This window comes from Centruroides sculpturatus, unplaced genomic scaffold, assembly GCF_000671375.1.
Source record: "Centruroides sculpturatus isolate CEXI.00-Female unplaced genomic scaffold, Cexi_2.0 scaffold44, whole genome shotgun sequence".
In the NCBI taxonomy this organism is placed as follows: domain Eukaryota; kingdom Metazoa; phylum Arthropoda; class Arachnida; order Scorpiones; family Buthidae; genus Centruroides; species Centruroides sculpturatus.
Genome location: NW_019384307.1, coordinates 196,499 through 211,824, shown reverse-complemented (window position 1 = coordinate 211,824; position 15,326 = coordinate 196,499). Strand labels below are relative to the sequence as shown.

The 15,326-nt window shown below is 30.0% G+C and overlaps 1 protein-coding gene across 1 annotated transcript in view; it reads right to left on the bottom strand.

Annotated features, from left to right (window-relative positions):
• Positions 1-15,326, bottom strand: part of LOC111619497 — a 98,021-nt gene that overhangs the window by 9,000 nt on the left and 73,695 nt on the right. The window contains exon 7 of the mRNA XM_023361227.1: positions 14,838-14,926. Coding sequence (XP_023216995.1) covers positions 14,838-14,926 — 89 coding nt within the window. The remainder of the gene's footprint in view (positions 1-14,837; positions 14,927-15,326) is intronic.

The following is a 15,326-nucleotide window of genomic DNA, read 5'->3' as shown; positions in this document are numbered from 1 at the left end:
AAAATAATAGTCTCGCTATTGTTTTTTAAATATAGTTTTATTATCAAATATATCATCATTTTATATTATCATTTTATTGATAAAAAATTTTTGTTATGTTTTTTATACTATTTTGATGCATATATAAAATAAATATTTCATTATTTTTTTCTTATCTTTTTCATATCAATTTAAAAAATTTTAATTAAAAAAATAATAATAAATTGTTTATTTGTCATCATTGCTTTTGAATACTATGAAAATACTGTAATATGCACCTACTTTGTGATTGAAACCACACGCTTTTCAAAGTACAATGCAACGCTTTTTAAAGCGTATACAAGACACAAGTGTCCACGTCGTTCTTCTCTGGTGGTTGGCCTGGTACTGGGACTGGGAACTTGAAGGCCAAGCAATGTGATTTGGGCGAACTTGTAACAAGTCGTGCGTACACGTAGCGTAGAACATTACATTAACATGCGATTAATCATAGTTTCTTTGCTTACTAGATATCTCGTAGCAAAATAGAACTGATAATGAGTTATCTTGAACTACACTTAAGTAAATTTCCAAGAAAATGCCTAAAGGCTGTAAACTTTGCGACACCCCAATCGTGGCGCCACGGTACCCCGGTTGAAAAACACTGACCTAGATAATATCTTTTAATTTATATGAATGTTTAACGGAATAGTATACAGCCTATGTCCACCCTAAAGTTTCATTCTAAATATTGGTGAAAGAATTTTTGAAATCGGATGAGTAGTTTGAGATTACCTGCTACATACAAACTTACTTACAAACATTACCTCTTTATAATATTAGTATAGATATAGATATAAATGAAAATTTAATTGAAACTAATAGTAGTCAAAAAAATCAAAAATAGTAAAAATTGTAAGCTATGGAAGTCTGGTTAGTGAAATTTCTAATAAATCTGGTAGTTAATGTAATCAACAAACATTTTTGGTTTATTTTATAAACCTGCTTTAACTTTGTGCATTTCAAAAGCTAAATTTGAAGCATGTTTATTTATGAAATAAACCAAAAACATTGATTTGTTCATATTCTGAATACAATTATTACTGGAAAAATGTGAAAGGTATTTGATTGAAAAAACTATGAAATATTTTTACCAGTTTAAAAAATAACTACAGATTTGATTTTGATTATAATAATTTTCTTAATTTGTCACTACAGTAATAATATACTTTTAATGACAAATTTAAGATTTTAAATAAACTTATGATAAATTATAGAGGCTTTTACATAAAGTTACATTTTTGAAAGTTGCAACAAAAACTAGATAACTATTATTCATGCAGGAAACATTGAACTGAGAAAAAAAAATCGTATTTTATGTAAATTTGGCAAATATTATTTGAAGACAGTCCTTCAAAAAAAAAAAGAAAAAAAGCCATTATTTATTAGCTCCGTGTTTGGGAAGGACTATGACTTCAAATAATTAATCATAATTATCGCCATCAGACGAAAATCTACAAAAAATATATATGTTATTATCAATTAACTTATTTATAATGTAGATTGATTGTGTTTTTATTAATCTATCAATAATGTAATTTATGCTGGAAGATGTAAATTTTTAAAAAATATACTAACTAAAAGCTTAATTGTTTATATTATTATTTACCTAATCACTGTTTATGCGATGAATAAAATATAATTTGAGAATAAAAGTTAAGACAAATAAAAAAAAATTCACATCTTATNCTTCGAGGCGCGAGGCCCTTCGGACTGCGAGGCATAGGCGGTGGCCCACGTCGTCCATGCCTTACGCCGCCCTTGGTCATAGAAATGATGTAATTTGAATATAAATTATTTATAAATACGTATGTCAAGTTATATTTTTATTACGACGCAAAATATATTTAAGAGTTTACGGCCACTGTGCCGGGTGAGACATTGTTGAAACAAAAAAAAAGTTATGCATTCCATCACGTACATAAACAGTGTCGTAATTCGCCAAATGCAAATCAGCAAATTCGTAAAATTTTTTGTTTATTTTGAACAATCCGGATAATCGAAAATCCGGATAATGGAGGTCCGGATAATGGAGGTTCTACTGTATTTGTAATAGGAATTTATTATTTCAGGGGCTTATATCTCGAAGGGTTGTGAGTAGGGGTATGGTTCCTTTGACTTTATTGTTCGCACAGGGGCTACAGTTTGGTGGGTTGCCACCTCTTCATTCAGAGAGTAAATCTTACCATTGGGACTTTAACAGAGCTGTACAGCATACTGATAGGAACAAAAAATTCAAAGGAACCGTGCCTCATGGAAATTTGTAAATAACGCCCACTAGGGGGCGTCCCAAGCTACTAGTACATATATATTTCAGTTTGGCAGGTTTCCGTTTTAAACAGGTATTCTTTTAACAGAAAAATCATGCCATTCCAAAGAATTATACCTTTCATCATTTTTCTTATACAGTAAAACCTGAATAAAACAAACCCTATTATATTGGTTTGTTTTATTCAGGTTTTACTGTATAAGAAAAATGATGAAAGGTGAGACTGTCCACCAGATAAGATCTCATACATGTGATTTTAAAATAATAGATCAAAACAGAAATGCATGATAAGTTATTGATACATTAATAATCTGTGTAACTAATCCATCAATTCTTAGTTCAATCAACTTAGCAGATAATCCGTCATCCATGCTTCAAAAACTTACATTATTACTTACTATCTATTCAGCATAAAATGATTACTCTTTTTGAATTTCTATCTGATTTAAATGGAAATGAAGCCATTAAAATCCATATAAAATTTTTATGCAATTAAATACATAAACAAACTATTTTTATCATTAACTTTATGTTGAATAATTCAAGTAAAACTGAGACATCCTCAATTGGCATGAACTTTATTAATAAACTGACAACTTCGTATCCCCACCAAACTAATTTTACTATATACTAACATTTTAAGTCTTTTTAAAACCTTCAAGAAATCTAGAGAATTAGTAGTAGTATAGAATATAAAATAGAATATCACATTCGAAAACATTGTATCTTGCATTAATTAAGGAATAAGATATTTGTATAAAATCATAAATTATAACAAATAAATAATATTAGCATCACATCCACAGGTATTTTTCATATACAGATTTTTCATGCAACCAAAATCCTATTCACATCATGAAAATTAATACATTTAAGTCTTCTGGCCAATTTATAAATCTAGAGATCTAGAAAACAGAAATTACCTTATGTACTTTTTCAGCAAAGTTACTATTTAATCAAACTAACATTTTTGACTTATTAATAAGCCTTCATCAGGTTTTTTGAGGAGAGATTTGATTTGGAACAATATTTAAAATTTCATTATTTTAGAACAATATTACATTACATTTTCTTTAAAAATATTAACGGATTTATTGATTATTGATTAAGTTACAAATAAAAATAAAATTTAAAAAATAATAATATACTAAAAAAGTATATAATTAAAAATAGAAGTACATAAAACAAAATTATTTGAAGTGCTACAATGATGTCATGTTTTGCATTGTGTTACGAGTTTTGCCGCACCTCCTTTCTAAGGAGTTATCAAATGGCAATCTCCATGCATATGATAGCAACTCACAGTCTCTGCTGTTAATGTAGATTTAAATATTTCCAATATTTCTGATATTCTTAGTTTGCATTTGTCATATACTCATTTTATAAGTTGGGCCCAGCTGAAATCTGCTAACATCCTGGGTTTGCCTGCATATTGGGCAAGAGTGGTTTTTAAATTATTTTTGTTGATATCATATGCCCATTGATTCTGCATGTTCATTGAATCTATTAGTTGAAATGATGTATCTTAGATGTCTATTAAATCTAATAATGTATATAAGGACAGAGTACAACTCGGGTTTTATTTGATCAATGTAATCCTTGCCATTACTTAGTAATCTGTATACTGTTGCCCCCCGTTTGTATGCTATAAGAGCTCCTGTATATTTAGCAATTAATGTATATACAGGTTTTAGCTACTATTGTAATCTAATATTATGTATTTACTTGCCTGTGCTTGTGGTTGCATCCCTTTGTTTTTGTCCAGATTGCATGCTATGTTGCAAATAAGTTTTTTACTGTACTGTACCCATGTTTGATCACAAACTTTTCCACATGCTCTAGCTCTTTTAAAGCATCATTAATGCTGGAGCAGTGTGTATATGCTTGTTTTACTAATGCTTTGAATGCAGGTAATTTATATGAATCCAGGTTGTTAGAGATAGCTGGTATGTAAAGTGATATATAGCCAGGCTTATAGTAGACATTTGTGTTCACCAGCCCATTCTTGAAACTGATATTAATGTCTAGGAAATGGGCTTGTGGGTTGCTAATCTGGTCTAGCTTTAAATAGCAGATATATTGGAAATATTTAAATCTACATTAACAGCAGAGACTGTGAGTTGCTATCATCTGCATGGAGATCACTATTCGATAACATCTTAGAAAGGAGGGGCGGCAAAACTCATAACACAATGCAAAACATGACATCATTGTAGCACTTCAAATGATTCTGTTTTATTTACTTTTATTTTTAATTACATACTTTTTTAGTATATTATTATTTTTTAAATTTTATTTTTATTTGTAACTTAATCAATAATCAATAAATCCGTTAATATTTTTAAAGAAAATGTAATGTAATATTGTTCTAAAATAATGGAATTTTAAATATTGTTCCAAATCAAATCTCTCCTCAAAAAACCTGATGAAGTCTTATTAATAAAGCTAAAAATGTTAGTTTGATTAAGTAGTAATTTGCTGGAAAAGTACATAAGGTAATTTGTCTCTTTCTAGTTACTATTTAGTTCCAGTATCAATACAATTTATAAATCTCAAGTAATTCTAGGCTCCTTAGAACAACAATGTTATGAATTATATAAATGAATTCGATATATCTATTATTATTAATTCGTTCATAACATTTACCTCTGTACCGTACTCTATACTCTGTACCTGATTTATATAATTCAGCCTTTTGTCTCTGTACCTGTACTGTACATTTGGAACAAAAAACAATGCAATACTTTCCTTTCTCCAGATATATTCTTTAATTTATGTATCAATGCTATGAGAAATTGCACCCACATATCCCATATTAACAACAAATTGTTGTTCTTTGACTAGTAGACTGTAAACATCTGGTAGTCTGGAAGTGTGTTTCACATCCTTGTCCAAAGTTTATTAATCTGCAATTTGAAAAAATTGTAGATCTATAAATTCCCACTGTTGTCCATCCGTCTTTTCTTAATCTAGAGAATGAAGTTAGATAGATGAAAGATGAGATCAAGGAAACCTTAGGGGCAGGAGGCCCAAATTAATTATATATGAACTTCCAATGCAAACCAGAAGTCATGTTATTTCAATTCAAAAATTTTCCCTCGAGGTGTTAGACAAGTGACCAGCACAACTCTGTTGTTAAAGGAAAAGTGTGATATACAGGGGCAAGCCACTACTAATTTGAGTTGAAAGCATATACAGGCATACCTCGAGTTATGTCATTTCGAGTTACATCGTTCTCAATTATAAGTCGTTTGTCAAAAAAATATATGGAAAAATAAAAATCAAGTTTAAGTCATTTTATTCGACTTTATGTCTGTCCGCCACAAATGTTGAAATCGTAATATCACTAGAAAAGTGTTAAAAGCACATAAAATCATATTAAAATACATTTACAGTAAATGTTAATACAGTAGAGCATCAATTATCCGACTCAATTGGGGACTCAGGTTGGTCGGATAACTGAAAAAAATCGGATAACCAAAAAGAATGAAAAAACACATTATTAGTATATTAACCAACTTTGCGTTGAATTTTCATCAATATTAAGCCTAACAAATTTTTTTTTAAATAATAATCATCACTATTGTATTGTTAAAAATTATTTTTAAATTATTTTATTGCTACAAAACAAACAACCACTCATAATTAGAAAATTAAGTTTCGTTTAAATACTGGCCGCTCTTCAATGGTCGAGTCGTGTTGCCAGATAAAACACGCAAAAATTTAACAAAAATAATATTAAAGTAGCCAAGACATAGCCAAATATTGTAGTGCCATATCACTAGCAGACATTTGAAATTTGCCAATTAGAACGGTCAGTTAACCGATGTGACGGTTAATCGGGGGTCGGATAATCAATGCTCTACTGTATAATCATCATAAATCGTAGAGAACGAAATATGAAAACACCTGTAACTTTGTGTTGTCGTCTTATTTAGCAGTCTTTAAGAGCTCAATATTGGCATTTTTCATGGCAGTTCCAATATCTAATGTTTGGTGTCATTGTCAGCACCACTCGTTATTAGTAAATTTAACATAAATTAGTTTATTTTTTACTGTTGCAAGATAAATTTAATAACTGTATTTGTTATTAACCTTACAAAATCATATTATTTTATATCTTACTGTACTGTAAATATTGCCAAATTGTAAACATGTACATTTGCAAGTATGTACGTATCATACATGTATTCGTAAATTTAGATTACTTTTTTCCTGCACTATATTAAAAACTAAAATTTATTTGTTTGTAAATTTAAAATAGATTCTTATTAATCATATATAGTAATACCCCGAACTTACGCGATAAGTGGGACCAAGTGATAACTGCGTAAGTCAAATTCACGTAAGAAGGGGTATAATTTCGCAATTTGTGTAAAATCTAAGTTGGATGTATGTAAGCTAATAAATGTTCTCATTAATCTTATCTCGTCTTTTGATTCGTTCACGGTTGCAAGAAATCACCACATAGAGTCTCTCGAGTCTCCGTAGATATAACAAACACAGAAATAAATAACACAGCATAAATTGTAGTTGTGTGTCGATTCCACGCGATATGTCCGAACATGTAAGATATAGTGTGGGGGGGAAGTGAGTAATCAAGAGTTGCGTGGCGCTCAAACAAAAGACAAATCAGCGAGATTTGAAAATCGCGTAAGTAGGGATAGCGTAAGTCAAGGTATTTAGGGTTTCTCATTTCCCGGGAAATTTGCCTCCAGCGGGATTACAGGAAAAATAATTTCTTTTCCCGGGATCCCGGGAAATTCCGGGATGAGATAGTAAAATAGAATTTTATATGAATAAAAAAGATCATACAGGAATATAATAAATTTGAATAATTTAATTTATTTTCTAGTAAGTAACTAAAAGTGTAGGGCCAATCTCACCCATACAGACACGTTTTTATGTTCTCCTACATTATAAGATGAAAGTAAAATAAAGCGTTTCATTGGGAGTTTTAATGATTACGGAAAAAATACTATTTTATTTCTAAAGATGAAATAAAAAATAAACTTATATAATAATATAAAACCATGCTTCCTGAATGTGCGTGTTATTTTTAGTGAGATGGTGCTCAGGTACGGTATTAGAGGGTTTATTATCTTTAGGCTTTCTTTGTTGCAGAGGAAAGATTTTGGAAATAATTTGTTTATGACCAGGTTGTAGAGATATCGATATTTGGAGTTAGAATATCCGGCATTGTGCATTGCTCTTTTGATAGTTTGTAATTCTTCATCAATTAATGTCTGGGAGGATGGAATGAGGAGCGCTCTCTGAATAAGCGAAGTAATAGCGGAGTTAACGAAGCTTGGGGGTTGGAAAGCAGTTACAGGGATAATATCTGGCCCTTTGTTGTTTTTGTGGTGCACTGCAAAAGTTAGCTCCGGAGATCTATGCACTTCTAAATCTAAAAAGGAAATTGTATTTTCTTGCTCCTCTTCTATTTTAGTGTTTTATTTCTAAAGATGAAATAAAAAATAAACTAAAGTGCGATGAGTGATATTTACTTTCAGCGAGTGCTCCGCTGTTCGATGATGCGCAAACACAATACATAGATATTACATGAACTAACAAGTAGAGACTTGTAAAACATAGGTAATAATATGCAGCAAGAAACCTCAAAATTTCTCTCTTAGGTGAGTCTTCAAGATGCAACTTTTCGTATAATAAATAAAAGAAAGAAAACCTGACATGGTAAATTATTATTGAAATGCGAGATTTCATGGGAAAATAAAATTTCCCGGGATTATTCTCGTAGGGAATAAACTGCGAGAATCCCGGGAAAACGGGATCCTGGGAAAGAAACCCTAGAGGTATTAGTGTATTATTAAAAAAGCAGAACTGGAAATGGTTATTTGTGGTTTAGCCTAGTGACAAGTAAATTCAACTTATGTCATTTTTCAACTTACGTCACCTCTCCTAGAACCAATTACAGACGTAAGGCAAGATGTACCTGTATTTTAAATTAAATAAATTAAAAATATGATTATAACTTGCAACCCAGCATTGTGACAATTTCACAATAAATAATTGCCCATATACAATAGGGGTTTATCTGTACATGATGATAGTGTTGTTACTTCTGGCAATTTCTCAATGAAGTCTTCTTAAACTTTGATTGAAATGTATTAGTCTCACCACTTCATGGTCAAAACTGCATACTGCAACAATGCTTACCAGACATATCAACTAACTATTGCACAATGACAAATTATTCAGTAAGATTGGTTGACTAGTTAGTAGAACCAATCTTACTAAATAATTTGTCATTGTGTAATCTCTGTGATATAATCCAATCCCATGAAGTATCCACAGTACTAGTACAATACAAAAATGCATATCTGACCAAAGCTGCGAAAGCAGAAAACTTAATAACAGAAAGGTTGACAGACACCAAAGACATAAACAAATGATGGTATTCTAGTTTTATGTAGATGGACTTGATTGTGGACTCTGCTTTAAAAGTTATAAACAGATCCAAAACATATACTGATGAATGACTCTCTTGTTCCAACTTAAGAGTGGGGTGTATCTGTTGTTGATAGTACTGTACATAAAAACATTCACATCCTGTTTATTGAACCATAAAATGAATACATTACCTGTATACCAAGCATATCAGATAACCTGCTGCTGAAAGACAAGAAGTATAGCACTCTCCAGTTGACTTAGCAGAAGCTCACATAACAAGCTTAATACCGAACATTTGGTATATATTTTCTTTTGTTGAATATGAAAAAGGATAAATACCACATCAAATGTGCTAACTCTAAAATATCTTGATGAAATCTACGAGTCCCTAATGTTGCTAAATAAGAAATGACAAAACTCGCAAAAGTATGGTATTCAGTTTTTTGCATATTGTTTATACAAGTATTAATTATTTCAACAAAATAAAATACAAATACTAAATTTGCAGTAATTGCAATTTATTATGAAAAATGGAATATGTAAAAAGAAATAACCAGAATTTGATAATTGAAAGTTTCAGAAGCTTAAATGTCATAAAATTAAGATGCTCAGATTACAAAACTTCATATAAATTTAAATTTTTGAAGAATTAAATATAAGTGAAAAAATCAAAAATCAATCAATCAAACTTTATTAGCAAAAAGGGAGTTTCTCTGTTGCAGGGGTAATATATATTTTGAATAAAAATTTACGAAGGTACTATAGCAGCTTACAAATTATCAAATTTATACACATAAATACAATAGGTACCGTGTAATCCTGTTGTAACATAAACAAAGAATACAATTTTATCGGAGGTAACAACATAGATATAATTGACTTTTATTCAATGTTAAAATATATTGAGTGGGTTTTTTTAGTTTTTTATTATTTCTATGATTTTGATGGAATAGTTATATAGATTATAAAGGTCTTTTTTATTAAGGATTTTTAAGTTATTTCTGAAATCAAGAGATGGACTACATTGAAGAATACACTTGACATTGTATGAGTCTTGTGTACAGGTAACCTCCGTATAACATGGCACTTCTATAGCACGGATTCATTCTAACAAGATTTGGGAATTGGGTAAAACCCTCATACAACATAAAATGTAATAAAGGGTGCATTCTTTTATTCCTCTGTGTAACTCCGCGCAAGCATTCTAATTGTTTTCGTGGCTACTTTGAATGCTCTTTCAACAAATAATCCATTTAATGGTTAAATTTTACAATTGGGACCCTTCTTTTGCCTCTAAAAGCTCATTTTAGAATTATAGATTCCTCCACTATCGATAGTGTGGGCGCTGCCATCTTTCCTTCACTGTCGTTCCTAAATGCCTACAAACAGCAGTGCACTCCCGTTGCAGAGCAACCGCTATTAACGAACGCACCCACAAACTGTTACCAGTTGATGATGCTCATGCTGAGATCATCATATAAAATGAATAATCCTTTGGTAAAATATTTACTTAAAAATTAAATAAGTATTTTACCTATGAAAAAAAATGAATAACAAATCCGATTTAAATAAGGATTTAACAGCATGTTTTTTCATTTTTGGAACCTAACCCCCCCTTTTCGCACTAGTTCTTTGTTTCTTATAACATGGATTCACATAACAAGGCAATTTTTTGGAACGTAACTCCTGTGTTATATGGGAGTTACCTGTATTTGTAAAGTTTTGACAATTTTGTAGTAGATATTGCATCGAAAAATCATCAGATTTGCACCAGAAGCATTGGTTATTTGAAAAATTGATATAGGTGTTGCTAATGAAAAGTGAATATTTATTGAGATGTAGTTGGGCTATTAATCTTTTCACACTAAGATTTATTGGTTTATTCATGTACAATTGGGAGGATGGTATTTTTAGGATATCTATATACCAAGGATGGTAATTACTTCAACTTAGGCTGACTTGATCTTTGTTTATAGATTGAGAAATTGCAGATTCCAGTAACAGTGTGTAGCTGTATTTCCAGTTCTGAAGATTATCTTTAAATAGCAGACACTCTAAAAGAATTTAGTATTTTGTTAAATTTATTTTGCCAGAGATGCTCTGATTTTGGTTTTTGTAATGTTTAGTTATTTCCAGGTGTAAAAAGGTAATGTTGTCATCACTTTTAAATTTTAGTCGATAATAAAATTTAATTAATCATTTTAAGAAGAAAGAATAAGATCATATGCAATTAGTTATAAATGAAAAAATTAACAAATGTTATCATATTAGTTTACAGAATCAGATAAGATTACAAAAAGTCATGCACGGAAAATTAATTATATATTATTAGAAAGAAAATAACAATAATAATAATCACTAATAAATTGAAAAGAATTTGAAGGAATGGAATATTGAAATATTTTGAACTAGTAAGTGATGATAATTTTAACATGATTTCAATAATACAATTACACAAGTAATATCATGTTTTATATTGGTCATTCAAAAATGATTGACACTACAAAGTTTTTGACACACTAGCCATTTAATAGGACAAAGTGAGTGCAAATTACATTAAAGTATTCCCCACCAATGTCTATGCACTGTTGTCATTGTTCTGGCAGTTGCCATTATGCCACAGCAAACAATTCTTTGAAGATCCATCCCAGCATCACCTCTGGACAGGTGACTAAAGCTTGATGCTGGAGGAGAGTTTCTTTCTCACCTGCCTCTTTCATTGTGCCAAACAGAGCTTAGTTACTAGGCACAGGATCGAAGAATATGGCAGATGATGCAGTATGGTGTATCCTAGAGCTTGCAGGATGGCAACAGTATGGTGTGTAGTATGGCAACAGACTGATGTGCTGTGCATTAGAACAGCACATCAGTCACCACACTGCAGGAAAAACACATCATGCCCTCATTTCTTTAGGTGGAGCTGCTGCAATGTCTTGCAGTATTAGGGGACAGCCAAGCCAACAGCAGGATCCCCTCCTGATCCCAGAATACAGTTGCCATTTGCTTCTTGATGAACATTCCTGACCACAGCTTCTTTACGTGCTTCTACTCCATGGACTGGCATTTCTTTTCTGGCATCTCATGTCAGAACTGTAATTCATTGCCTGTGACCAGACACTCAAAGAATTTCACCAGATCCATGCGGTACAGCTTCAGTAACTGTTGGTATGTCTCCACATACCATTGCTTCTGCTGAATTGTAAGAAAATGCGGAACTCATGGTCCACAGACCTTTTTTCATCTTCAAGTTCTGATGAATGACAGGGTTCCACATAACAGACCTGTTGCACCTTCTAGTTCCTGTCCTTCATTATCAAGTCAGACGTGCTGGATGTTGTCTGGTTTGCATGCACTTGACACCCAGCCACTGCTTTTTGTCTTTTTCAGCATAGTCCTTGCCACTTTGAACTCTGCTATCCAGCAAAACATGATTTTGCAACCTGGTGCACTATTCCCACACAGCTATTAACTTCATGTGGATGTCCAACGTAGCCACTCCTCTCCACAAAAACCACACTGTCCATCATTGTCCATGATTATATGTTTCCATGTTTTTTCCACCTTGTCCATGAACTCACTGCATACAAGTACAAATGACTTAGCATCTTTCTAGATGATGCCAATCATTTTTGCATGACCCTAATACATTACATTTATTGCATTAATTTAAAAGTTTAACATAGCAATTAAGTGAAAAATCCAGATAAAAAAAAATAAATGCACTTGTCTGCTTTAAAAAGTTCTAAAGAAAATTACAAATGGATATACAGAAAAAAAGCATTTTATTATATAAGAAAAATCAAATAAATTAAATAAATTCATATTCAATATTTTTGTGAATTTAACTTAAGTCTTCATAATATTTAAAATTTTACAAAATTAAGATTTGTCACATTTATCATTGATGAATTAAATAAGAAAAATTGGTGAAAATTAATAAGAAAGAAAAAGATTTTAAAAATCACAAATAAAATGTAAGAAAAAAAAAACAAAGTAATACTTTACAAAATCATACTTTTCTGCAATGCAAGACCTACCTTTTACATGATAATAGATGAGCTATAAAAACTAAACAATTTAAATACACAAATTCTAAATAGTATTATAATGCTGTCATGAAAAACAAATTTGTTGTTGTTTGGATAATTCTTTAAAAATATAAAAAACATAATAAATTTCAAAATTTGTTTAAAAACTATTTTATATGAAAATGGAGTAGAAATTTGAGATTGTAATTGTTGTATACATTTATTCATGATTCCCATAACTTTTATTTATTTTATTTTTAAACATCCATTAGTTATGCATTTTTGCATTTGTTGGAATTAACTATTTGCACAGTAAAACATAAAACTTGATTTTAATATATTTTTCTACTATAACAATCTATTTTTGGTAAAATTCTATATTTTCCCACAAATTGAACAAGGAAAATTTACTGACAATAGCATGTTTGAATGATACAAATGAAACATTTCAGGAAATTTAATGTTTCATATATAAATATGTAAAAAACAATATTGATGAAAAAACTTGATGAGATAAGAATTAATAAAAGTAGAATAAGTAATAGATTTTAACATTTATAAACATTAAAAGAATATGTAAGATGCAAGTTCTGCTAAGTCAGGCACAATGAATTATCAAAAAACATTTTTTCCCCTTAACTTCCAGAATTGAATATTTTGTCACAATACTTCTAAACAGAATATTATATAATAGAGTATTAATTTAATTAAAGTAACAAATTGTAAGTCTACTTTTCTGTTTCTCAGACCTCAGCTTTACAAAGTGGTTGTCTAAAGAATTATAATTGTATACTTTTAAATTCAATATAACAAATGCAATATTTTTTGTGTTTCACAAAATAAAAGAAATAGCATAAGGTATAAAACAAAAGCTTATAACATATCCAGAAATGAAGTAAAACAGTCCTGTCATTTTAAATGGTGGTTAACAAGATACTACTGTTTAAACACATAACTTAATAAAATTGATTAATTTTTTTTAAATTGATGTAAAACTTTGATAAAAGTATTTGAATTAATTTCAAAAGAAACATTAGATTGGCATAAGAGTATTCCAAATTCCAAATATTTTAATTATTAAAATATTTGAAATTTAAAAATATTCTAATAAATACATTTTTAAAAATTTTATAAATCAAGTATTTATTTAAAATCTCAATTATTATTTAACTAGCAGATAATCCCAGAGTTGTTCAAGCAAAAAGTAATGATAGCTAAGATTAAGATTATTACGTTATAGTCAATCTTACCCGTTTTCAAAGAATGAAAGAATTAGGTCCCACTGTTTTCAGACTAATTAGAGGATTTTTAGATGGGTTAAAAAAATATTTGATTTCCCACAAAAACTGCATCTGTGCCTGAAAATCTTGCATGTTGCTTTCCCTTAACATTTCCATTGTTAAATGGAAGTGTTAAGAGAAACTCTTAACATTGTTAAAACTTTCATTGTTGACACTTCCATTCTTAATACTTCCATTGTTACTTAACACTTCCATTGTCGAAACCTTAACCCTGTCTCTCTTCCTCCGAGGGGAATTTCGAAGAATCCTTTCTTAGTGTGCATTTTCGTGACGTACCCTAATTGTGTACCAAATTTCAACTTTCAATTCCTAACCATTTGGGCTCTGCACTTATTATTATTATTATCATTATCAACCCATCTCAATTATATCAATATATTAGATTGAAAAGATTCATTTTCGACCTTATTGAATTTGCAATTGCATAAGGTTGCAGAAATTGCATAAAGTTTTAATAAATTTTAAATTCTGTTCATAATTATAATTTAAAATTGAAATACAGTAGTTTCTCATTATATTGCGCTTGTCGGGAGACAAAGAAAAAGCACGATGTAACCAAGTACTAAAAATTCTTGGCTTTTACTAAGCAGAATACATGTGCTATGGAATCTCTATCCTATATTCTTTCATCAGCAAGTGTTCCTGAAATTTATTGGCTCAAGTGCTTTTAAAATTTGGGAACCAAAAAAAGCGTGATATATTCAAATCTGTGATATAATGAGGCACAATATAACAAGGAGCTACTGTAATATAAACAAATTAATTTAATTTAAATAATTTTATAATCAATTAAATAAAATTAAACATTACTTGAGAAACAGGTGGTTCATGCAAATCAAGCTGTAATTTTTCCACAAGATCTAAAAATATGGTGTGTAGTATGGCAACAGACTGATGTGCTGTGCATTAGANAATTTTTATATAATAATAATTTTAAATTTGTTATAAAAGCTAGGTTTTTTTTGTACAAATAAAATTCTGCACTATTCGTTGAGAAAACATCATTCCAAAAGTAAAGCAATATAATTATTTTAAAAGTATTTTTGGACTTCAGTCAAAAACAAGACTTCTAAAAGCCTGAAAAAGTAGTTCAAAGCAGTATAATTACATTATCTTTATAATTACATCCAAATCCAATATTTTGCTCAAAATTACATTGAATTATTTGTTATTATGATTGTTAGAAAATTTTGTATTTTCATGTAAACATGCTGCCATTTGGTGATATATATAATTATTATACAATTTAGGATAATTTTAAGTATGGTATGATAAAAAATGTTTATTAAAAATATAGCT